Source organism: Anser cygnoides, chromosome 3 (assembly GCF_040182565.1).
Source record: "Anser cygnoides isolate HZ-2024a breed goose chromosome 3, Taihu_goose_T2T_genome, whole genome shotgun sequence".
Taxonomy (NCBI): Eukaryota; Metazoa; Chordata; class Aves; order Anseriformes; family Anatidae; genus Anser; species Anser cygnoides.
This window is the reverse complement of record NC_089875.1, coordinates 73,652,103-73,679,196: the sequence shown is the minus strand read 5'-3', so window position 1 is coordinate 73,679,196 and position 27,094 is coordinate 73,652,103. Positions and strand designations below refer to the sequence as shown.

At 35.4% G+C, this 27,094-nt stretch overlaps 1 protein-coding gene across 14 annotated transcripts in view; it reads left to right on the top strand.

Annotated features, from left to right (window-relative positions):
- The window catches only part of ARMC2 (armadillo repeat containing 2), a 68,259-nt gene that overhangs the window by 17,004 nt on the left and 24,161 nt on the right, over positions 1–27,094 (top strand). For 9 of the 14 annotated variants that reach the window (XR_007169869.2, XR_010829775.1, XR_010829774.1 and 6 more), the window contains 7 exons: positions 5,786–5,856; positions 9,701–9,793; positions 12,695–12,873; positions 15,689–15,791; positions 19,298–19,518; positions 24,381–24,526; positions 26,383–26,482. Coding sequence is in view for 11 of the 14 variants with exons in the window: in XM_048081068.2 (XP_047937025.2) it covers positions 5,786–5,856; positions 9,701–9,793; positions 12,695–12,873; positions 15,689–15,791; positions 19,298–19,518; positions 24,381–24,526; positions 26,383–26,482 (913 nt within the window). In the remaining 3 variants the exon portion in view is untranslated. The remainder of the gene's footprint in view (positions 1–5,785; positions 5,857–9,700; positions 9,794–12,694; positions 12,874–15,688; positions 15,792–19,297; positions 19,519–24,380; positions 24,527–26,382; positions 26,483–27,094) is intronic. The other 5 variants (XM_048081069.2, XM_048081067.2, XM_048081074.2 and 2 more) reach the window with 3 other exon arrangements.

Sequence of the window (27,094 nt, the reverse complement as noted above, 5' to 3'; positions counted from 1 at the left end):
TAAGACATTAGTTAGTAAAGATTCAGGTTCTTGCAGCAGATCCTGCTGTTTTCTTTAGGGACAAGATGACTTTTTGTACTGACTTTACACTTTCTTCTAGCCTGTCAAGCAGTTTATTTCAGAGTTGTGCTTTATCAGAGCTATTCATCTGTGAGGTATTTCCCTAAGCCATATTTTCCACAATTACAATCTACTTAGCAAGTGTTAGGCATGAGATGTGTCATTATTTCTTCCTATATAGTCGACCTGAAAATTTTCAGAAAAACTCTATGGTTGTTACTGAGCTGTAGTAGAAAATATGCACTTCAACTAGGGGATTTCTTGAGGGATTGTGTGGTAAAAGCTCTTCTCCCCTTCACCCTCCTGATTTTAGCTAAGGCTCTTCAATTATAGTGCAAGTACCTATATGCCTGTAAATGAGTTCTGCAGAGTTGTCAAGAAGTTCTGTTCATATTTTAATAAGCACTGTGGTCTTTCTGAAGCTTCACAGTATAGCATCGTCCAGCTGAATGAAGACCCAAAGGGTACTCTGAGACACTTTTCCAGATCATATTTTTCTGTCTGTGGGAATCATCAGTGTGACTTTTTTTTTGTAATCAGACACAGTACAATGAGCACTCAAAAGAAGAAAACTAGTTATTTACCCATGACTGTTCTTTTTAGAGACTTACTGGTTGTATATACTTCCGCAACCTACCCTTGCAGGTTTTCCCTTTGTAGTCCATATAGAATTCGTGAATCTTTGGTTGAAAGGAAAATACAGACCTGCTTAAATAGTTAAATGATCCTAACCAGTAGAACAATGCTGTCCTGAATACTGCTAGCATTAAAAATAAACCTGAATTATAGTGTAGCTGTAGTCATGCTCTGAACATACATCAGTAACAAAGAACAGCCTTTCTGAATGGCATACCTGTTTCAGGACTACCCACTACTGGAGGAGACACCGCTATGATTTAGCCTGGAATTAAACCCCTTTGTGTCTAGTAGTCCTACTGATACTTGTCCTACTGGCTTGCCTGAGCAGGCCCCCCTGATCCGCGTAGCATTGCTCTGTGTCTATTCTTCTTGTCACTTAGTCAGACTTCCTGATTTTGGGTGTAGATACATTATGTCTGGCTTTCCAATGCATGCAAGGTATGTTTGTAAAAGATGATATTCAGTGCTTCTATTTATGTACAAAGAGTCTGCATCTTATTGCAGTGCCTAGTCTACTTTCAGAGCCTTTCGAAAAGTTTGGTTCTCTTCTAGATACTTGAAGACCTGAAAACATCAGTACACCAAGGATCCAAAACAAAATTGCTCTTGAATCACATTTCTGGGTTCTAAATTAACCAGGAGGAAGTAAGTTTGTGGGGGCTAAAAGGCAAAGAATAAAAAAATAAAGGAGGAGGGGAGGAGATGGAATGATTACAGTGATTACTGGGGAAAAAGGAGGGGGGTAATGCATAATGGGGAACAATGTGAGGGCAGAAACTGAAGGAGAACTACCAGGTGAGACACCCCAAGAGCATCCTCTGTTTTCTGGAAGCATCAAAGAAGCCTGTTGGTCACTGTTAGAAGACACTGCACAAGATGGACTCTGCATGACCTATTGTGGCTTTTGTATGTTTTTGTTACATAAACGTCCAGTGCACTTTTAGATTAAGGACTACTGATTTTGTTTACCTAATCAAAATAAAGACAAGAAATAAAATGGCTCTAATGCCAAACAATGAAACTAGCAGTGGCGTACATAGGTTTGCTTATGAGGAAGGAACTGAGAAAATTAGAACTGTGGTTAATTGGTAATGAAAAGGCTGTGCAGATATAGATGTATAGTAATTGTGTGCTCCTAATTAGTTTTCTGACAAGAAAAAACCATCAAAAATTAAAGAAAACAGAGTTGATAAACTAAGATGCTCTAGAAATTTATTTTAAAATAATCTAAATCTACCCAAACTAAATATTACTTTATAAAATGCTACTATAGGTTAGCACTGAGGCCAATGTATTACTGAGAGCACGTGGATGATAAGAGATCTTTCATGTGGCAGCAATGCAGACTAAAGCTTGTTATCAGGAAGGAACTTCTGAATACGTCTTTCTGTGAGTGTCTGTACTTCTGCATCTTGTCATCTGTTTATATACTAAAAAGAGTAGTTGAAGAAAAGCTTTTGGACTAACTAGACCATGTTTTGTTTCGTATTTTTATAAAAGTGTATGTTCTGTAAATTCTAGTAGTATTGGAGCTTCTGCAGATGGCACCTTCAGAAGACAAGGTTTTGCTGTTTGTCTTTCCAAGCTGTCTTCCACATAACCTTTTCTGGATTCAGTGTTGCTGATGTTTGAGATACGCTACTGTTTTATATGGAGCTGGTGGAGAGAAAATGGTGTTTTGTTAGCCAGTCTCCAGAAACTTCTTCAATGTTAATTCCTTCAATTTTTTTTGTCAACAAAAATGAGTTTGGTTATTTTGGGGTCTTCATACAGCCACTGCTTCCTCTCATTAAGCTTTGCTGCCTCACTGATCAAACATGCTTCTTAGAGGCAATTCTGTAGAGAAGCATTAACTTACATTAGTATTACGCTGTGTACCCCTCTTAACTGGTAGCTAGATAATGGTTGGGGCACCAGGGCTACATCTGTACTAATTATTAATAAAAGTAAAAGAGGACTCGGCCTCTTGCATGGTGTCCAACTGCTTTGTCATGGTTTGTGTCAATACAATGAAAACATGTTTAACCCCTTTGCTCCCACATAAACTGGGAATGTCTGTGCCCCCTGTCCAGGCCTTTGTCAAGGAGCATGCTACCTTTTTTGGGCCAAAACTACATTGCCGACTATGCTAACAGTTTAACTGAAGGGAAAGTTAAGGCCCCACATTCAGGCCCGTTGCCAGACTGTTTTACAAGTAAGGAGGTGGCCACATTCTGAGATGTTTAAGGCCCTGAAGTATGAAGGAAAGAGCCCAAGCACTATATCTCTGTTGGGCTCTTACACTCAGCGTTTGTGAGTTAGACTTTGTGTTCATAAGCAGCATCTTTGGAGGGAGCTTGCCCAATCCTTTGCCTCTGGGATGCAGTTCTTAGAAATGTGCTGTTCTCTGGAATACTGCTGAACATGAGAGAGTACAGATTTACCATTAACAGAGGCTCAGAGCTAGAAAAACAAACAAACATATAAACACACAGAGTTTCTGAATGAATACTGCTTTCCCTTCAGTATGCATTACTTCACAGTCCTCATGGTCTGCATACATTCAAGAAAGCAATGTTCCTCATACGGGCTACTGTGATTTCCCTCGTATAAGAGGGATAAAGATGAACCAGTTGCCAAGTTTTTCCTCCTCTATAAATCATCAGAGCCTCTGTCAGTTGATTTTCTTGATGAGTCCCTTATCAGCTGATCAGATTTCTGCCAATTGACTTTGTTTCCAAGGCAACTGCTCTCTTGACAAGCCAGTTCCCTTCAATAGTAGGTAGCTTATTTTTTAGAGTAGGTTGATTACATTTTAACTGCATACTTCTTAACAAGATCTTGCTGCAGAAGTTTCAGCCCTACATGAAAGTGAAAAGATAACAAAGCAGCAAAAGGCTGACTAAAATGGAGTTGACAGCATGGTAAAGATACATAAAGAGATTTTATAATCTCTCACAAAATTCATAAATTGTACATATTCCCTAAAGATAAGCATGCCCACCAGTTGCTCTCATTTATATATGTATTCAGTGTATTCTTTTTCTGAAAATAATGAAAGTTCCTCAGTTCTGTGAATACGAGCGGCGCAGCAGTCTGCTTTTGCAAAGAGCTATATCTTTAAACCTATTGATACTGATGTTTAAGGAAGCATAGGTTTTAACCAGGCTTTTATTTATTTTTTTAAAACCTCAGTTCAGACTTTGACATGGTCTTCCCCTTCATTGCTCATACATAGACTGATAACTGTTCAGGTTACCACATCCTTTGCTTCAGGGTCTCTTCTATTCAGCTGGTTTTGTATTCTACAGAACTTGTAGGATTGTCTCTATTTAAGTTTCTTCGATTCTTCTTATGGATTAATGTTTTAGAGGAAGAGACATCGACAGGATGTAGTTAGGTAACTCTTTTTCTGAGAAGAGCAAGCTCAAACATCTATATTCATATAGGCAGTCATGCCTATATAGGTAGCCATAGTGTCGTTATGCCTACACGTAAGTTTTAGGATACTGATTTCTGAATATAGCTGGACTAGTATTAGGTGACTGAAGTAGTTATTCTCTTGCTTATTCAGTGTCCTTTCCAGAGGTTATAGTCTTGATTTCAGGGATGACAAAACCTTACAGAATTATTTCTGAAACTTCAGGAGTTTGTAGGACAACTTATTCACATGAATGAAATCAGGTATTAATTTGTGTTAAAACACTAAACTGTATTTAATGTGTACTATAGAACCTTCTTTCTTAGCCTATGCATATACAAATGTTGGTCTGTTTTAGGGATGTTAGCACTTATCTTTTTTTTTTAAAGTAATTTCTTCCCTAGATGACTAGGAAATGCTGTGTATGAGCTTCAGTAATTTCAAGACAGTTTGTATAAGCGTTTGGATTTTAGAGCACTTAAATCCTCATGCTGTAAAGGAAAGCATGATTCACTGTTAGCCATAATAAAGCAAGTGTTCCTCTGTAATGTGATTGCTTGGGAAATTTTTGACTGATCACAGTCAGCTTTCCAGTCCCTTTTATAGGGAAGTGATCTTACAAGAGCTTTGTGTTTTATTCTGTCTCCATCTGTTGATAGGATGACTTACATCTCTGTCTGGACTGGCAGACAGGATTTAGGCGCCAATCCAGCAAACCACTTAAAAAACAGTTTAGCTTTAAGCTTTATAGCAACTAAATTAACAGGTTAAAAAAAATGAAATAACATTGCTAACACACTACTGTTAGCCATAGAAGGAAATTTAGGAGATTAGGTTGTATTGCTACATGAACTGTAAATGGAATAAGAAGTGTTAAATTAAGCATGTATTGAGAATAGAAAATATAGATGAAGACCTTTGTCTTCAGTACAGAATTTAAGGGAGGAAAGAGTCCTGTTTTAATAATAAAGAGAGTCTATGTTATATACGTGTAGATCAACGCTGCTTGGGTGTATAGACATGCAAACAATACATTTATCACAGATGTATGTAGCAATTTCCTTTGGCCAAAAAAATGTAATAATATAATCAACAAGAATTAAGGCATTGCTTTACAAAAAATGACAACGTAATGTGTTTCTTTTACTAACAAAACTAGTCTACATTATGCAGTTAGAAATAGTTCGTGCAGATCTGAAAATTCTAATACTTACATTAAAGTTTATCAAGGTTTGTTTCTTTGAAAATTCTTCTCATTAAATCTTTTAGAAGTGTTAATTCTATCATAAGAAAAAGTTGTCCTTGTGCATGAATAAACCTACGGTTTTAAAGTAGTAAATTTTATATTCATGGTGATAAAAACTGGATCATTTTGAGTTTAGTTTGGTTCAGCTTCCAGTCTTACTGTACAAGTGGAAATCCGTTAGTTTGTATTCCATTAGGGTGACCTCTTGTGGTGTAAATATGTCAGTATTTCTGAAAGAGCTTTCTGTAATACATTCTGAAGAAAGTTGTACTTAACGTGTCATTTTAATGAGCAAATAAACTAACAAATTAGTAAAAGTAGTTTATGTTTTCCAATTAGTTATTAATACATGTATCTTGTATTAAGTATATGTGAAGAAGGAGGCATTTTGAGCATTGTATTCTGTTATACTTTCTATGTGTGTATATTGTATCTTTTAGTGACCAGATGAGAAAGCCTGGTGTAGGTTCATTGTGGCCAAGAAGTGCAGGGTGGAAGAGACGACTAGCAGGTACTTATATAAAGCATTTCGATCTCCAGTCGAAAAACTGGAGTGTTTTTTTATTATTATTATTGTTATATTTTTTGTGTATTTTTGATTTTATATATATATGTGTGTGTGTGTGTAATCTATTCTTACATTTGCAGATGTGAAATACATTCAAATAGATATAATCTAAATTTTTGCGATTTGAAGATCTTTTTTTTCACTGTATTTTTGTTTTTCTAAATGCATTATATTTTTAGTATTGGTATGCAGGAACAATATTGAAGAGATATTCACTCTAAAATCTGTTGATATTTTCTCTCTTGGTTTTCTCATATGTAGTCTTAAAAATTTGCCGATCCATTAACACTTCAATGTCCATTGCTTTTTGTAAGCTTGCATAGTTGCACTGAAACTAATAAGGCTATCTCAGGCTATATTAGCTGAAGATACAGATTCTAGATTCCCCTGTAGGGCTGCATTTTGCTAATTTTTACATAACAAATTTTAAATAATATTTTCTGAGAACTGGCATGGTTCATACATAGCAAGAGCATATTTCAGAGTCTCGTATGCAAACTTGGAAGTTTTCTACTTTGCTGTTATTTTTTTATTACTGTTTCACTAGAACTAAGCAGTTTTGTGATTCTGGATTGTTTTGACAAAAGCTGTGATGTGCTCTGCTTTCATTTACTTAGAGGAACTGGGAATACTTAATATATCATGGGAGTTGTTATTCTGTGGGGCTGTATCTTCTCCATTTACAAACCTTTTAATTTATTTCTACTATTTTATTGGAGAAAAATCATGTGTGTTATGATTATGTCTTTTTATATCTACTTTTTTTTAACATCATATAGCTTTCTTAGTTCACGTGTACTTCATCCTTAACCCCAGAATAAATAGTGGGATAGCTGTAGGAATTCTCAAAAACTTCTGTAAACCAGAGGTAGTGTTCATTCTCAGATTATTTCTATTTTCAGATTTCTGTTTGTACTTTCACATTTTAGAGAGGAGGTAGACTGTTTTAATATTGGTATAGTTGTAGCCACTAAGTATTCCACGAAAAGGCTAAACACAGTAAGTCAGGCAGCACACAGCTTTTGAAAGCTCAGTGTTGCTAAGACTCTTGTATTTACATGCTAAAAACAGCAACCAATAAATGTAGGCTGATTAGTGATTTTTTTTTTTTTTACCAGAATGCAAAGCTGTGGTTAAGACCTGTGAAAAACTGAGACAACAAACTTCAGTTTGCTAAACTCTCTTGCTTGAGTATTTTTCCTATTGAATTATGATTTGCTCAGTTAGAAGGTTCAGGACTGTTTCTGCAATATTTCAACGACAACTAGTACCGTAACTTTTCATCTGCACCTTAAAAATCTCCCAGGACTGTGAGTCCTGCAAGTTTATAACTTATTAATGTTGCTTCTCTTTATAATCACATATCTACTGCTCATTCTTGTCGCTAGAATTAATATTGTTCACTAATTGTAGTATTAACCTTTTTTTTTTTTTTGGTAGTTACAAGAGATACCTCATTAAAAAAAATATGCCATGATACAACTTCTAGGTTCTTATCTTTTCTGATGGATATGAGACAATTGCAGCAGAGTGGCACAAAACTTCAGTTCTTTTTGTTCTGAACTAAAAATTAAATGGCTTTGTTAATTATTTGTTTTTTCTGGTAAGACATCTGGCCGTTATCTGCAAATACATACACGAACTTTTCTATTTATTGCTTCATGAAGTTAAGCATGTGCATGATTAGGAAGTTGATCCCATCTTAGCATTTACAAGAAGAAGCTGTCAATTAGAAAGAAAAGGGACAATTAAGTAAATATGTGGGTTTTGTGGCAGGCAAGGTAAGTGGAAGCTATTCCAATGTTCTCACTTCAGCCATGCTCTTACCTTTCCAGAACAGAATTTTCACTGCAAATGCTGCAGTGTTTTTGTTAAACTACTCCTCAGATCTAAGACTATGAGTTCATTTGATCTGGAAAATTTAATAAAAGGTCTGCAAAATAAGTAAAAATAATAATTCTGTTACCTAATAATATGTACTTACACTAATATGTATATATGCACATACCAACAATATATATTTATGAAACAGCAGTTTTTTGGTTTTTTTTTGCATGATCTATTCTAACATATATTATTGATAGCTTTACTCTGTGTAAAGGATACAGACAGTCAATATGGATGTACGAAAAAAGAGTTTGTTTTTTAAATCTCTGGATTTTTTTTTTTTAAAGAAAAACCCTTTAAAACAGTTTTAAATTGTTTCACTCTTTCAAGTAAAGCTCAGCACATTCATTTTTTGAGGTCTGAGACACTGTCCTCAGAATGCAAACCTCTAAGTATTCTGTTTTAGATTTATTGTTATGTTTGAACTGGCTAAGAATTTACATTGTAATTTAAATGCAAGACTTAGTAACAAAGAGTAGGAGATACTTTCTGACAAATCTGTCACTTAAAAGTATATATGGCTTTGTTCTTGTTATTTAGTGGAGTTGTGTGGCTTACTTCCCTATTAAAAAAAAAAAAAGTTGAAACCCCATAAAAACTAAAAAAACCCACAACCAAACCTCAACATTATAACAACAACTTTGTTTGCTATCAAGATAAGGAGATTAACCTGATCTTGAACTCCAGAAATATGACTGCCTGCACCTTTTAGCAGTTGTTAGCTCCTGCCAAACTCAAGTTGAACAGAAACTCTGGCTCTCCAGGAGTAGTGGGCCAATGGTCAAGACCAGAATTTTGTCGCTTCACATAGTGCCAGGTGAATGTGAAAAGGATGTACATCAGATTGGAATAATTCTCAGTGATACTGAATTCATATGAAAGTCAGTACTGGAATCTATTTTTTTTACAGAAACCCATTTTCACCAACAGCCTTGTCCAGTCTGAGAAGAGATCCAAGCTCTCAGTTTTGCTTGCAGAAGAATTTCAGACCACTGATTTTTTTTGGTCTACCAATTTTTAACTTTCTGTTTGCTGATAGATATGTTTTATATTTCCTTTTCAAAAGAAACTATAAAAAACATTTTTTTTCTTGAAACTTCTGTTTTTGAAGTGGATAAGGTTTCTGACAATGAACAGTAGCTTTCTCATTCACTTTGTAGGAAATTGGTTGAGGGTGGCCAAGAGAGCTAGGAATTGTTGACTTCAAACTTTCTGACATGTTTATTGGAAGCAATACATCTTTCTGATATCTGCACTTTCCTATTTATCTCCCAAAATGCTGCATAAGAAACTGTCTAACATGTAACAAAGAATAGAGATAAGTTTGCATTTTATGTGAATTTAATCAGGAAGTTTTCAAAACCTGATTGCTTGAAGTGGTTAGAATTACTAACAGGATGTAATAACTAGTAAGACTTTTTCCCTTACTTCTTGGTTGAGAATAAAGTGTCAGTTAATCAAGCTTAGTGTAATATTGTGCATGTGTACTAGATAAAATTTTTAGCCATGGAGGATTGTCTGTAGTATGGATGTTTTTAACACAGAATAAGCTGTCATACGGATGCAGAGCTGAAAGACTGTAGGACATGTTGATGTAAATGTAGTCATTACCTTCCAATTCAGCAATCAAATGAAACATTAATGTCAGCAAACAGAAACAAATCTGGATTTACACTGCGTCTTGACATATCAAAACATTTATCCATATTGTTTTGCTGGAAACTTTTTTTTGAGAAAGTGTAAACAGAAACAAAATCTTGAACTGGGTAAAATAACCCAGGGTATAGAAAAATAAGACTTTTTTTTCCTGATTGATGAATAAAGTGTTTGTAATGATTTATTTGTGTAGAAGTTGAAACCTTCACTGAATATGTGCTTTTGTTTTGAATGTGTTTTGAAGGCTTAGAGGATGACACAAGAATAAATGAATCAGAAGAGGAAAAAATCTTTTGGCATATGAAAGTTCTACCAATTCTACAAGAACTGAAAAGCAGTGGGTAACACTGTTCTTGAGAATGTGTTTTCTGTTCTGCTTCCTACAGGAGACATGGGACTCATTTGTATTTACTACAGAAGAATAAATGTAGTTGGACTATATAGTCTTTTATGCTTTCATATGTTCAGTGACTTAGCAGTGTAAAATAAAAAACACTTGTTTAGAGTCCTTGTCTGATTAAAATAGCTTATCTTAGAGGTCATAGCTCTGCCAGCTTAGCAGTCAGTGAAGAGGTAATAATTTTAAGAATAAAGTACTTCAGAGATTCACTGTTGTAAGAGCATAGGCTGTACTGAAGGTCTAAACTAAGTTTAGAGAAGTGAGGAAATTTTAATGAAAATTTCCCTGTATGCTTAAAGTGTTAGATGTGTCAGAAAAGCATGTAATGACACAGAATATTGAAGCAAAATTGAGTGAATTAAGTATGGCTTGAAAGATTGAACCCTGAAATCCATTTTAGTTTCATTAAAAAGGTTGTTTAGCTTCCCTGTATAAACATTATATTTATTTGAATGGTGGGAATATAGAAAGCAGTTTTTTTTGTTTTGTTTTTGTTTTTTTTACGAGCAGATAAAAGTGTCAAATTAGGGGACTGATTCAATTTTACAGGATCTTTTACAGAGTTTGTTATAGCATGCTACAGATTAAAATTATTTTTTTTTTCTTGCGTAATTTTGAAAATGTAGATGAGCATGGAACACCTGTACAATGCTGAGTGATTCCCAGAATGTACCATTATTTTAAAAAGGCAAGATTCTCATTCCCACATCTGTAACTGATGTGTAGAAAAAACAGTGGTCAGAAAATTTGAAAACAGTTGTGCAACTTCACCTTTTCCTTGCTTAATGCTGAGATTGTCAATTATCAGCCACTGAATTAACCTTTTTCATAGTGACATGTTCTTTATAGACAAGCAAAATATTATTTAGAGTTAAAATCTAATTATGTCATTCCCTTGATATGACTGGAACTAAGGAAAATAATTTTCAGGCCCCTTTTCTTCAGTCTCCATTTCATTTGGCTTAGTTTGCATTTGTCTGTGTTTAAAACAAAAACAAAACAAAACAAAACCTTTTTTCCCCACTTGATTATGACTTAGTTTTTCTAATAGTAGATGAAATTATCTAATGGAACTTTCATATCAGTTGATTGAATATAGTACTATAAAACTTGTAAAGCTTAAGAGTTTTTCTGTTTCTTGAATATTCACAAACATTGTAACTAAATTGCATTACCTCCTGCAGATGCAAGTTATATTGATTTATTTAGGTTGTTAAATGCACAATTGATTTTTTTTCTATCAAAATAAGTATTAGAATTCCATAATTTTAATGTTTTGAGTGGATCTATTGGTAATTCAGTATATTTTAACTTTGTTTGCAGCTACTTGCTTCATACCTTTCAGGTAATTCCCTGCACATGCATTTAGGTCACATTTAGTTCTACATGTTGCTATATTAATAGGGAAACTTTTCCTGCCCCTTTTCCCTCTAAAAACTTTGTACAAAACTTTTTATTCAAAAACAAAGCTGAAGTTTAACATCAAACTCAATTATTACTTTAAAATCTTAAGAATATAATGTGATTTGAGATGTTACTTGAAGAAAATATATGTATATAACCCAAAAGTCTCTTTTTCTATAGGAGCAAATACTTTATTTTGTTACCTTCCAGTACTCGAGGGAAGATAACCTTCAAAAATGTGCTACAGGATGCATGATGAATAATTTTTGTTGTTTTTAATTTTGATGAAATGGAGCAGAGACCTTTCAGTTTTGGTTCTTTGCCTCTCCTGTGTCACTGCGTACTGAAGCGGAGGGTTTAGAATTGTGGTAAATTTTGTTGCATTTTCTGTCGTGATGGGAGTGGATATGGACCGGTCATTGCTGCTCCTTGAGCATGATGATTGTAAATTGAGAGCCTCCAGGTACACAGCATTAGAGGTGGATCCTTGAATCTGCCTACACCTTTGGGCCCTTAGATATAATCTTTCTCCTCATGGTTCCATCTCCTTACACATTTTTGTGCCAACTGCTTTGTCTCCTTGAATATGACTCTAGTTCAGCTCTGAAGTACAGCCTCAGTAAACGTGGAGTTTATACAGGCAGTTTAAGTGGGTTTATACTGTGCCTTATAAGTGTCACCTTACAAACAGAAGCAAATATAAGAATAAGGATTACAAAGAAAAAAAAGATTTTTAAAAATAGGCCAATCTTTTTGCTTTCCCTCTAAAGTAACCAGGTGTTTGATTCCTCTGTGTAGAGATGCATTTTTTTTAACAATTCTACTACAGTTTTATTTTTGTATTTTTTAAATAATATTTGAGGGACTCAGATTAGGAGATAGATTACCTCATCAGTAGCACAACTGTCCACTCAAATGCATCTTGCACCTCTACTATACATTGGAGATTTCTAGTAAGTTTTTACATTCATTTGTTATTCATTTGTTATCTTAATCCCAGCAGCACTTGATATATTAGGTTAGTTATTGACTATTGTATTAGTTCTGTTATTGACAGAAAAATATTCCTTAACTGTCTCTCATTCTCATGTAATATTTGGTAGGGCTCTGTAAAGAAGGCCTGCAGATTAATAGTTTCCTGGTGGACTTTTGGTCAATCTGATTATTAGCATTAAAGATGAGTTTCGTTTTAGGTTTAGGTATTATTTTGGCTCTGTGATTGCTTGGCTTGATTCTCTTCTTTTTGAAAGACAAACATAAATCTTTTTCTGAGGATTGCATTATCATCTTGAGAGATTTATTGGCCGCCTTATTTTTGTTGTTGTGCAACCCATCTTTATTTTGTTCTCTTGTGTTTATGTCTATTGAGATGCTCTGGAAAAAATGGCACTAATTATTTTTTATTTTTCTCTCCCTTACTCTACCCCTTTCAAGTAGAAGACAATGTAGAAAATCTTTGTCTGGCTTGCACCAAACTCTATCAAGCCTTGAATGAACGAGATATGTTTGGGAAAAGATTTAAAAGAAGAAGTGTGCTTCTGAAGACGTTATATAAACTTGTAGACATTGATTCAGATCCACTTTGCCTGAAGCTGGCAAAGATTATTCTCTCTGTAAGTGTTTTAAAATGCTGTTTGATAGAATGTGAAGGAAGTTTAAAATTGCGAATTACAACTTGTATTTAACTTTGTGTTTCATCATTCTAAAATATTTCTAAACTAGCGGTTCATTAATCACAGTTTCTTGCCATACAAATATTAGTCTTCCATTTATCCAGACTGGCACTTATTGGAGCCTATTTTTTGCAAGGAGATTGCATCTGGGGAAGGGACACGATACCATAGTTGGTATATGGTGTCTCATATATTGCTTAGGCATGGAAAAAGATAGTGTCGTAAGCTGGGATACACATGCCAGGATTTTAACAAAATAACGATTAAAGTTAGGTGTGGAGATGGAACTTATTTTTAAAAAATATCTTGACCTTATTAAACACATTTATCTAAAAATACCAAAAACTTTTTTTTTTTAAACAAAAGTATAATTACCTCTTTCTTTGGGAAAGCTAGAGTAGACAAAGAAATAGTTAAGTTTTACAAGGTCAGATAATGTTAGTGGCAGACTTAATGTTGAATTACACTTCTGAGGCTTTTGGTATCGCCTCATTAGATATTTGTATAAGCAAGCAAGGGAAACATGGTCTAAATGAAACTGATATTTAGGGGACATGAACATAAGCTGGAAAATTATATCCAAAGAGAAGTCAAGTCACTGAAAGAATGTAACGAATGGAAGCCTGCAACTATGTGTCTTGAATAGTCAGAGGTCAAAAAGCACCATCCGAGAGAGAGAATTAAGTTTGTTTGACCAAGAGGAGACTAAAGAAGGGACATGCTAACTTTCTTCAGATGTTTTTGAAAAGAAGGGAAATAAGCTGTTTCTCTGAAGTCAATGGGAAGGAGCTGTACACTGTAGCATGAGATGTCTAAAGTAGTCTTTAGAGATCGACATTGGAGGCATAGATTGATTGTGAGATAGTTCTTGATGCCTTAAAATAAGGTGTTTAAGACAGAACTCGCAATCTTTATTAAAAAATGGAAAGAAAAGGATGCCTCCAAAAGTACAGTCAACTGACTTCTTAAAGATGCATGTATTAAGAATTAAATAAATAACCTTGATTTATACTAAAACTAAGGTGTAAAATCAGACATAATATAAAATAAGACTGAGTTATTAGTAGAATTTGAAGTAGACAAGTGGTCAATTTTATAGAAATGCATCTATGTGTATCTGTGATTTGAAAAGTGATTTTTTTAATTCATCATTTTTGTTGCTGGCAATGTCAGTGTGGTGACAAGTCTTGTCTGATTCAAGCATGACACAGCAGATTTGTGCTTCTAAAGGGTTTATCCATTTTTCATTCGTGGTTAGGTGAGTCACCTGTTGCCATGATCTAGGGAGAGTTCCACATCCCAGTAATTACATTAGTGTAGTTGTACTTGAGAAACTTGATAGTAATATATTTTTATGCAGTATGCCATTCTGTTTAAGACTCTTTTTTTTTTTTTCCTTCTTAGATTCATGATTTATAGAATGGTTGTGTTTCTACAAGAAGCAGGAAGCTAAAACTATTATTCAGTTTTAGCATCAATATTCTACATGGAAATCTCAGTCATGTTGTATTTTATGTCTGTATTCAATAGATTAAAAGTTTATAACGATGAAAAAAACCCTAGCAAAAATCTGTGCTTAGCTTTGACATAGGTTGTATGCATTCCTGAGTAATGTGACCTTGCTTGAGCATACCCGTTCCCATAGAAATTGTTCCTCTTTCATCCCTTATAGATTGCTTTTTCTCCCTTAGTAGCAGCCTGCATTTATTTGATTATTCCAGACTGATTTTATCAAAGAATCTGGTGGTGTCTTTTTTCCAAGGACTTATATTGAAGAATCTTCATGATTTCAGGCATGTTGTTTACCTTTGGAATGAGTACATTTGAAAGAATTTTAAAGAATTCGTGAGCTGAGAATTTTTAAGAATTGAATTTAGGCAAAATGTTCTTGCATGTTCTGATCTAACACAATAAAAGAATGTTTTCCCTAATACTGCCAGTTAAAACTGTCAGTTAATTTGTTGCTTTCAAACCTACTGGTTCAGCTTCTATTAAGTATATATAGACTATATCACTGGTGAAATGATACCACATGGCATTGTGTTGTAGACATTTTAATAATTAGTGTGTGGAAGGATTCTTCTTTAAAGTGGTTTATGTTATTTTAATCAGAAGATATAATTATATATTCATATACCACGTAGACATTGTATGGTACTTATTAAGAAAATAAAAGTTCCATTACAGACATTTTTCCATGGAAACTTAAAAATCATGAACAGGAGAAGAAGTTGCCCTTCAAATGCAGAGGAAAGGGAGAGACTTGTCATCAGAATTTTTAACACATATTTTCCTTTCTCTCAGTGACCTTTAGTACATTGTAAGATATTATTTTTGAACATCTGTGAATAACTTTCATTATGAAATATATTGTTGTACTAGATATCTTTGTTGTGTGGCCATAGATGCTGAACCAGTGAATCCTGTACAAAATTTCTTTGTAAGAGTGAATTAGAGAAAAAAGATATGCAGTCATATGCTACCTGCAGAAAATACATAAAAAGGTATATATCATCTGTTATTTCAAAGTCAGCCAGCACAGTTTGCTAGAGAGAGCTTAAGCTAGCTAGGTTTCAGTGTCCTTTAATTCTGCAGACTTTACAGTTTGACTCAGTATCCTGTCAGGGTTTTAGCTGGAATTTAAGAGTTTTACTTTGGGAACACAAATTTGTCGTGATGTCTGAACTTATAAAATGTTATGATGTATTTTTGTACGTAGATTTTAGTTGTGAATCTTGTGTCTTTTTCTTCACAGATGAAAGTGGATGGAAAAAATCTTCTCAATGTCTGCAAGCTTGCATTTAAAATTTGCAAGAATGAAAAAAATGATTATATCATTCAAAATGATAAATTATTGGGTATGTATTCTCTTATTATATATAGCTTAGATGTTAGAGTTCAATAGTTAGATTGACCGTCTTTCAAAAAACATTCTCAGAGTTAGTGTTAGATATGCACTAAAACTTGCTTACAGCTTGAAACTAAGTTTCTTCTAGTCCAGTGTTCTGTGTTTGCCCATGACTATAGATGATGTTATTTAGGGGAACATGGAAACCTAGCTGTTTTCTGTGGTCAGTTTCCCCTGTATTACCCCAGTATTCACAATTGTTTCTTTCTATTAGGGACATTAGATGGTATACCCCTGTCTAATCCTTTTTCGTTTATGGATCATTTGTCCATTAATTTGGCCAATTCCTTTTTGAACTTTCTGATTCTGTCTGTCTCTACAGTCTTACAGAGCAACAAGTTCTAGAAGTTCTCTGTCTGCTGTTTGAAACCTCCTTGTTATAGTATTGCAGGATTTGGGTTTCTGTACTCAGCTTACCTTCCAGCTTTGTGATTTTGTAAACCTCTGTCATATCACATCTTTCTCCAATTCAGACTGAGGCATCCCAGCCTTTTAGCTTTCTTTTGAAAGGATATTGCATCATTCTCTCAGTTGTTTTAGTAGCCCTTCTCTGTACGGTCTCTAGCTCCAGTAGATCCTTCTGAGATAGACAGAACAAAAATACCAATAGAAATCAAGGTGTGTCTGCACCAAAGTCTTATAGAAGTGAGATAATGCTGTCTGTGTCATTGGCCACCATCAAGAAGGATACTGAGAACAATCATTGGCTTTTTTAGTTGCTGCTGCACATTGAGCCAACAGTTTCAGAGAATTGTCAGCAACTGCTCTGTTTCCTGATTGTAACTGTTTGTGTTTTTTTTTTTTGAATCCACACAATCTTTGCAAATATGAGAAATATGAAAATAAATGAGTGTATGAAATGTAGCCAATATCATTTGATGATCATTCCTTTAGTTAAAACTTTATTATGTTTTATTAAGGTAGGCCTAGATATGCACATGAAATAAACGTTTGCAATAAGTTAAAGTGTAAGTTTAGACCTATTTAAAGACATGACAGCACTCATGGTCTTAAAGCGTAGTATGTGAGTGTTGGCAGGAGTGAAGACCAGATAAGCCTTTCCAGCATTAAGATCAACAGGAAAGGACTCAAAGAAAAGAGAACAACTGAGATCACTCAACAGATTTTGGATACTGAAAACTACAGTTTTGTAGAGATAAGAATCATAAAAAGTCTGGGCAAGTTGGCTGTCTGTGCTTGTGTAAGCATTGGTTTTTGGGGTATTTTTTGATCTCACTTCCATCTTCACTCACTTTTCTTTCTCTTGCTTTTCTTTCCCTGTATTTTAAAAACTAGAGAAGGAAAGAATGTTTTTGATAGTTCCTGTTGTTGTTTGTTTTTTTTCCTTATGTTTTGGACCCACCTTCTCTAGGCTGAAGACTTCAACCTTGTCATACTTGTAATCACTCAGATTTCTGTTTCTATCACTGGGTTATAGATTCAATTTCTTTTTCTTCCTCTGGCTGTGCAAACTATTTATGTGCAGTGGAGCATCTCCAGTAGAAGAAATAAATTAACTGTTAATCCCAAAGTAGACAATGACTGTTTAAGACCACATTTGACACTGAGTAGAGCAGTGATCTGAAGCTGATTTCTCACATTGCCACAAGCGAAGTGATTTAGCTGACCACTAGGCAGTTGGAGGGGGTGAGAGCCTGGGAAAGAGCTGGGAGGGTGTACTTCCATCCTTATACATGGAAAAAGTCTCAGTTTGAGGTGAGACAGTGGTGGTTTCACACTGATGGCTAGCTAAGCTCCACTGCACCTGCTCAAAAGAACAGGGGGAGAAAATATGATGAAAAAATGCTCTTCGGTTGAAATAAGGAGAGAGAGATCACTTCCCAGTTTCTGTTATGGCCAAACAGACTCAGTGTAGGGGAAAATAATGTAATTTATTGCCTATTGCTAATAACAGAGTAGAGCAGAGAGAAAATTAGAGCAAACCAAAAACACCTTTCCCTCCATCCCCCCTTTTCTACTTCCTGCCCCCAAGTGGCACAGGAGAATGGGAGCTGCATTCAGTCCCTAATGCTTCGTCTCCGCCGCTCCTTCACGGTCACTCTGTGCCCTGGGTGGGCTGCCCACAGGCAGCAGCTCTCCAAGAACTGCTCCCACACGGCTCCGTACCACGGGGTCCATCCCCCAGAAGCAAACTGCTTCAGCACGGGTCCCCCACGGGCGGCAGCTCCCCCCAGACCCCCTGCTCCTGCGTGGGCTCCTCTCCACGGGCTGCAGCTCCGGCCCGGGGCCTGCTCCTGCGGGGGCTCTCCATGGGCCGCAGCCTCCTCCAGGCCACATCCACCTGCTCCACCGGGGGCTCCTCCACGGGCTGCAGCGTGGAGATCTGCTCCGTGTGGGACCCATGGGCTGCAGGGGGACAGCCTGCTCCACCAGGGGCCTCTCCACAGGCCGCAGGGGAACTGCTGCTGTGTGCCTGGAGCACCTCCTGCCCTCCTGCTGCACTGACCTAGGGGGCTGCAGGGCTGCTTCTCTCACACTTGTTCATTCCTTCTCCCAGCTGCTGTGCAGCAGTTTTTTCCTTTCTTAAATATCTTATCACAGAGGAGCAACCAACATTGCCAGTTGGCTTAGCTCTCTCTAGTCAGCAGTGGGTACCAGTTCAAGCTGGCTGGAGCTGGCTCTTACCTTATACATGGGGCAGCCCCTGGGCTCTTCCCACAGAAGCCACCTCTGCAGCCCCCCTATTACCAAAACAGACAAAAAACTTTTGAAATCTCTTAACTTAAATTAGATGAGAAAATGTTTTTATTCAGCTGGATGAAACATGGAAGCAGAAGTAAATGTAAATTTCAACCAGTTACTAGAAATTCAATAGTATAATGTTGGCCAGAATTACTTATTTAAAATATACCCACCAAATCCAGAGTGTCTCAGTTTGAAAAGATATGCTAGGCTTGTCTTAACAAGTGTTAATTTTAACATTTCAGATATCTGACAGGGATGGCATAAAGCAAAAGTGTTAGAGTAACTTTATCTACATAAAAAGTGAAGCTAAAAAGGCTACAGATAGACTTCAAATGTGAGATGTGAACTACGCATCTGTGCTTTTTAGTGATCCATTTAAGAGATTTTAAGTCTTCAGCAATCAGTAAGAATAAAACCCTTTTAACGTCTCAAGTCTAATACACAAAATTCCAGGCATAGGCAGTTTTGCAAATCTTGAAGATTTTAATGATTACTACTGTGTGTTTACAACAGGTACCTGAAGCCTGACAAAACGAAAGTCAGGCCCATTCTGTTATCCATCAATTATTATTCCTTGGTTTTGATCCAAATACCCTTTTTTTCTAGTTCATTTGATAGAAAAGTACTATAAAGAATTCAGTTAGAGGTGGTTGTTTGTTGTTTCTTTATATGTTAATCTCTCCAGTGACTGAACTATATCAAATAGAAAATGTTAATATGAGGCTTTCTGAATAATTATTTTCATTTTAGATTGTTTATTGGAGGTCCTGACAACTGAAGATCTACAAAAAAACAATGAAGCTCTCCTGTATTGCATGGGAGCTATAAAATTCATGTCTGGAAATGCAGTACTCCTTAATGAAATGGTCAGCAAAGGAGCTGTTGAAACGTTGCTGCAATTAATGAAGCAGATTAATAACATAAAAGAAAATGACGCATATTTCTCCAACTTGGGCCACCTATTAGTCCAGGTTAGCATTTGCTTTTATTTCTAAAAGTAAACACTTCAAGGGGAAATTAAAAAAAATAATTAGAAGAGATGAGCTACGCCTGTGTGCCACCGTGAGTTGTCCCTATATTTGAATAGAGTTCTTTTTACGAAGTTTATATGAAGTTGTTCAGGACCAAAATTTAATTACTGTAGGTATTATTAGAAGTTAATTTTAAAGGCTTCATAAATTCTGAAGTTAATAGGAATATTCTTAGGTACCTAATAAAATGAATTTCTGGTTATTATTTTATGGTGCTTATAGTGTTCTGGATCTTATAATAAATAGGAAAAAATGTGTTCCTTGTCTAAATTCTGTAAACTGCAATAATAAATATAAACCAGCACTGCAAAAGGCATGTTTAAAAAAAATGCATTGGAAAATATATCTACGTTAATTTGACAAAGTGCTTTTTGAAGAAATATTATTTAAGGAAAGGGGCAACAGTATAAAAAACAATAGTAGAGTAGCTTTTTGAAGGCAGCAGGCTCAAAACTTTTTCACCTTGGTGAGTGATGGCTATAAAAAGTAGTCCTTTGCCCTAAAACTGTTTAAACCATAGTGATTCAGAACAAAATGGGTGTGTAAGTACATCTTAAGTTATGCATAGGTTGTGGTGTTTTGTATTTGTTGGGGATTTGCCAAGTAGATTTGTCAATTATTGATGTAAAGATTAATCAGTGTAATTGTAAGCTTCTGGGCTCTTCACAAGAAAATGAATTGGATGGTTTTTCTGAAGCAGCGATTATACTAAATGGCAGATTTCTCTACTAATTTACAAACAAGGGATTTGATACTTGAAATTCTATGTGAAAACAAATAGCTTACATCATCATGTTGCTCTTACTGATTTTTGTTTATTTTAGTGGAGCTGTGAGGTATGTCTCTCCAGAACAGTGTGTATAATCTTACACAAACATAGCCTGGGAGAGTTTGCAAATGGCAAACTAATAAAACAAATGAATCAGAGTATATTCAGCTGTTTGACCTGCTGTCTGAACTTCCCTGCAACTTTGCAGGAATGCCTTTTCTTCCATTATTTGTGTGTGGAGAAATTTGGGTTTGAATTAAAGTGATTAATTTGCAAATATATGAAAGGAAGCTGTAATATTTTACATTTTTGTTTTGGTCATTATAATCTATGCTGTTTTTCAGTATGATTGGAAGCGTAGCAAAAGGTGTCTTTTGTACAGTTTGGATACACTAGCTAGTTCCTAGTTTCTAGGAAGTTCCTAGTTTCTAGGAAGGCCTCAGTGATTTTTTGGAAAGTCAGTACTGACAACTGTCTCACTAAGGTCACTGTTTCACTTGTTTGTATTTCTTCTCTAGCACGGACACTAAAATGTAGTGATTCCTGCTGCTGTGCAATTGCTGGGTGACTTTTTCATACCATTTCCTTTAACAAATCTACATTAATGTGAACCATCTCTTCTTTGTAAGTTAACTGTTCAGTCATCATAAACAAATACAGGACTACGTCTGTCTTCAGGGATATAGTATCAAATACCATTTCCTTAAAAATTCACATCTTCAGAATACAGAAAGTTTTTGTGCCATACTTAAGCTTGTAGCAAAAGATTAAATATGCAGTGATGTACAGAAAAAATGAATAAATACAAGTTTTCAAGAATAGAGGGCAAATTACACTGGAAGAGAAAAACACCTTAAGTATCCACAGTGATCTCTGAGGGAGGCTCTGCTGGCTCTAAATCCTGATAACTCAAGTGTCTCAGTTAAGTGGAACTGACCCTTCATTTTTTAACTGTATAATTGCACAATCACCAGATGGCAGTGTTATACATAATCTTGCCAGGTTGTATTTTGTTGAAATAAACTTTCCCTCTGATGTCTTCATTATTAACAAAATATGTTATGCAGAAGTTTCACAATACAAGGATAAAAATGTTTGTAATAATATGCATTTTTTCTTAACAGAGGACATGAAATCAAGGTAGTCTTTGACTCGCTTTATGTTACTGCATCTAGTATTCTGATCATATTTCTATGAATTACAAGAACGCTTATTCAAAAATGAAGGCATTTAAAGTTTCACTGGCAAGACTTAACAAGTACTCCATATTCCTTAATTGAAAAGCACTTAAATGTCTTCCCCTTTAAAAATAGCAATTATCTGCTGTTAATTTTCTGGTTTTGTGAATTTGATCTTTCACATGGCAACATAAGGATTAGGGGTGGTGGAAATTGCTAGAGCCAGCTGTTAGGCATTTCTCCACGAATCATGTTGTCTGCTTGAAGAAATTAAGAGTAGCTCTTGAATTCATCTGGTGGCTGGCTGGCTTCTGTTATTTTGTAATTTGGAGTCTTGACATTTCACTTATGTACTAACTGTTCTTTTTTTATTAACAGTGTCATCTTTCTGTACAGGTTTCGTTTCTGTCTAGCCTTTACTGTTTTTTTGTAAGATGGTTCTGTAGTTCTGATGATGACGAACTCTGAGATTCCCTGATAAAGTACTAGAGGAAACGCAAGTCAATTTTCACTAACTTTGCACATACACTTATCGTTGTACTTCGTAAATATTTCTGTAATTTCTAAGCCATGTAGAGATTGTATTATACTGGTCACTTACAGTAAAATTCTTGATAATTTATGTGCATCAATAAAGGTTTTAGGATTTGTAAATGCACAGAGGCAACAAAAGAACTTATCTTCTATCTTATAAAAAAATGAGTGAGGAAGTATGCTGGGTAAGTCATACCACCCTATGAAAACAAGGTGTTCCATAGGCAGTAAATCTGAAGTTATCTGATTTGAAATGGTTAGGGAACTTCTGGGAGATTCTTACAACAAGTGGTTTCTGACCATTTCCAACAGAATATTTCTGGATATTTGTAGGATTTAAGAAATACTGTATTTGGGGAGTGGTGATAAAATGAAGTTTTATCATTTAAATAACAAAAAAAGGATTACTCCAGTAGAAACTAGAGATGAGATGGTGAGTAAATGAAGAAATGCAGGAAAGTAGTTTGTGATAGTGCGAGCTGAGACAGTAAAACTCACAGAATTAGTGCTGCTATGGTGGTCCTGGTGGAGAAAAAGCCACTGGTAGATGTCCAGCAGAACTGGAGCAAAGTGGATGGTTACGATATTTTGTAAAGACTTTTCAGGTTAGTTTGAGAGAGTGCACAGAGCTCTCCTACAGTGTGGGTCTATTTCTAAGTGTTTGGGTTCCTCTAATATTTTTGCTTTGCAAAAGGCTTTCAACCTTGGTCTGAATCACTGTAGATTTTTATTATTATTAGTAGTAGTAGTAGTATTAATTAATTTTCTGAGGTAGGTTTTCACTTCAGTATTACAAATCTAGAGATTCAAAAACTCCTCAACAGAAATAGCCACAGTGTGCCTTTGTGGAGTTCACATTTTGAAAGTTTATAATTACCTTGATTTTCTCTGCTACTAATAAAAATAAATGATCTACAGTATTTGAACGGAGCTAAGCATTCTTTAAGCATTGATCACTGAACTTTGTTACATGCCTGAGCCAGCAGTGCTTCCAACTCTCTTGGCTCAACATCAGCTACTTTTAGCAGCCCTTGAGCTCCTTCTTGCTTTTCTGTGCCATGTGTACATTTGGTTGCTGCTGCACAGCAGCAGAGCACCGAGGAAGCTATTGCTAGTTAGAAATACCTTTCTCTTCACAGAGGTTTCTTTTGTCTACCTGACTACAGTTTTCCTAAAAGTTGTAGTATCTTAAAGACATGTACATTTTTGCCAAATTTGCTGAAATTGACAGCAAAGCTGTTGGAGGATGGACAGAATAGTGCTTAGTGACCTACGAGCAAAAGCTGCTCAAAGGCAAAAACTCAGCCTGCTCTTTGACAGATTTTTCCTTCAAAATGATCAATTGCAAATCACTGGGCAATCAGTACAACTCAGTGATGTAATACTTCATTTCTAGAGTTTTATGTGGTTACAAACAACTTGAACAAATAGTCTTTATGCCTTACCAAAGTACATTTAAACCCATACTGAATTTTAATACTTTGCTCTTAAAATAAGGAAAATTTGAAGAATTCCCCTATTCACTTTAAATCAAATGATCTCACATTAATTTTATAGTTTCTGGTTTAGATCAAAAGTTAACTTGTGTGTCATTGCCTGTCTGACCTTGGTATTTAACTACTCTTATCTAGAAAGAGAACCAGAGAATCTCAAAATATGCAGTATCTGATTCATTGTGCGTATTTACAAGTGATAGATTATTTTATGCTTTAAGCTCCTTGAAATAGAACAATATGAAAATATTTTGGTTTCTCCAAAATAAACTTGGGCTTCAGCTTTTAATTTATATACTCATTGAATGCCAGATTTCTCTTGACCTTGATGAAAATTTGTTAATCAAAGAAAATAAATTGTATTGAATTTTATATCAATTCATCTTCATTTGTCACTCACAGTTATCAAAATATGTATTGGATGTCAGTACTAATTTGCAAGACTTAAATGTAGTTTTTATAAAATAAGATGTTATTTGACATATCACTTTAACTGTCCCCACAGCATTTCACTGAATTTCCAGTTAACATGTGGTCATATCCATGCGTGGGAAAGAACATGTTTTCCTCAAAGGAAGAGGTTACATGCAGGCAATGACCAGTATCAATCCTTCATTTTCAAACATTTATTTTAATATACACACTTTTGTTACTTACACATTTCCTGTTATGATTTATTGGTAGGTACATACCTGCAGCGTATTAACAGGATATTCAGTCTGCCTTAGACATTATAAATTAGACCCGAGCCTTATGAAACTTTCAAAACAGTATGGATTCTGTAGTAAACAGCTACGATTAATGACTCTTTAAATATTCTATATGCAGCTGACAGCTACTTTGCGAAACTTGGCTGACTTACCTCAGGCAAGATGCCAACTCGTTTGCAGTGGTGCAGTCTCTGAGCTCTGTGTGGCGCTAGAGCAACGTATGAACGATAAGGATGTGTGCACCTACATTGTCAGGATTTTCAGGTAAGTTTGGAACACGATTCTGTCAATTTCTGCTTGCAGTCAAGTCAGCATTACGCCTTCAAGTGACCTCAAAGAGGGCAGGATCAGGTACTAAAATTGGAAGATTTATTTTCATTTAATTAGATTGGTTTTGAAAAGTTTTTAATTATTAGTTTTTAATGATTTTATATGATAATAATGTCTTTACTTGTACTGCTAGAATTCTTTAATATCATCCATACAAACTTGGATTCGTTGTCCCGGGTAAAAATATTTTCTTGTATTGTGTCACTCTCCATTCACACAGATTCAGATTTTTAAAGTAGCATTTCAAATACGTTAGAACTTCATAAATGATTCATGAATAAGTTAAATTGATTAAATTAATTGATGATTAAATTAATGATTAATCATATTTAGGATTAATCCTATTTTAGGCCATGATTTAAAAAAGTTCAGGAAATTACACAATCTTAAATTATATAGGGGACTGTATTGTAAAATACAATAAAAAACAATGATCCACGCTCATTGTTTTGAACTGTTACAGCCTGTTCAAGCACATTAATCTGTGGGATCAGGGTTTGAGTGCGCAGATGGAAGCACTGAAAGAATCTCAGTTTTATGGGCAGCTCAATGGCTGCTTCCCAAGATGTGCTTAGCAGAGGGAGATCAGTGTGAGTGAATCACCCCAAAAGATTCTTTTGTAGTCTGAATAGTTTCTCAGTTGAAAGGCTTCCAGTTACCAAGCACAAGCTTGCAATACCCAGTGCTAAATGGACTTATAAACAATTTGAGGATTTTATAGAAGTTGTGAAATTAATTGTTGGCAATTTCAGGAGAAGTTGGATTATAAACACAATTTATGAATGCCATTCTGGGTGAAGTGTTTGCTGTTGCTGCTTTGTTACTGTCATGAGTCATGTTGCCTGTGGCTCCACATTCATTGAGAAGCCATCCTGGTATGGACTTTTCCCCTTATTCAGCCCCTCCAAATTATCCATCACATTCTCCTTGATAGATGGGTTGCACTTTGAAGAGCAGCTACATAAAGATCTATCATTCCTCCCTTTCCACAGTCAAAAACAGGCAAAGTCTTCTCCTTTGCCATGTGTGCTCTTTGTAAAACATGTGAATTGTTCCTCAGTTCCATGCCACCTTGTCTGCATCTGTCTCTCTAATTTTACTTCTAAAATGAGTCAAATTCTAGCAGTGATCACAGCACTTTGAGCATATTTACCTCTAACAAGAGAGCATTTCTTTTACTTGGTAAAACGCCATGGAAAGTGTGGCTAGTTAGGTAATGTTTTTGTAATTGCACTGTAATTCTGACAAGGACATCTACTTGATCTAGAATTCAACATGGAGAAAAAGTAATTTGTCTTATTTAAAATTTCCTTTTTTGTAATGATAAAGATGAGCAGTGTAGGACTGGAGCAGCGGTTAGGGAAAATGCAGAGATAATACTGTGACTGCAAGGTTTGTTCTACATGTTTGCTGGTGAGAGACATGCTCTGTTAGTGCTGACACTGAGCTCTACTAGGCTTGTGTTAGGAAGGGAATCTTCATTCCTCTTAGTCTGACTTCCCATGTCACCCTAAACTTATGGTACTTCCATTTAATACTAAGAAATGCTGCTGTTAGCATATTGTGTCAAAATGGCAGGCAGGTTGGGAAGCTCTTTGTGTTTGCTTCTTTCCATAATTTGCCCTCGTATGTGACTGTGTGCACCTTTATTAGAAGTCAAAGTATTGGCATTCATTTCACTTGTTGGAAAACGTGGCTCTGAGAGGCAGAGTGATTTTTATTTTTTATATCTTTTGTGGGGGAAAAAAAGTGCTTTCATTCATTTATATTTTATTTTTGTACCTTTGTAGCAAACTTTCTTCCTATGATGACTTCTGTGCAGCTTTAGCAGACTGCTCCAGATGTTACATCTTATTTTTAGCCCTACTAAGCAAACACCAGAAGCAGCAGGTCAGTTTTTTCATCTCTTTATTTTTATATATTAATCCTCTGATGTGTCTGTGCATTATTGTGTGTAAGCCTGTTTTCTGTGACCTACTTTTATGCATTTTCCAAATAAAATTTTTAAAGGATTGACAGCATTTTAAGTAGTAAATAATTGAAATGAAATCACTTAGATTAAAAATTCAAAGCAATACAGAAGACAAACAGTTGATTAACTTGTCTATTGGTTGCATGTGTCCTTTGAGTACTTAATTGTTTTTCTTAGTTTTAAAAAATACTTTTTAAAGCAAATAGTTTATTTGAAAATTTAATAGTAGGAAATTGTAGGGATTTCTCCTGCCTTCCTCCCCTGCAAAAGAAGTGTGAATTTTCTGGGGCTAAACAATTTGAAAGCAGAGGAAAACTTGTTCCTTGTTAACTGTGTGAGATATCAGAATATCTCTCTTCTACCAGAGAAAACCATATGCCTATAAGACCTCATTTGGAACATGCACCTAGAAATATGTGTTTAGAGTTTGTCAAAATGCCTCAATATTACTAGCTAAAATTAAATAAAGATTATACTTGTCACCAACTTCATTAGAACTTCAAGGATCAGGTGTTGCTGTATTGTCTTGC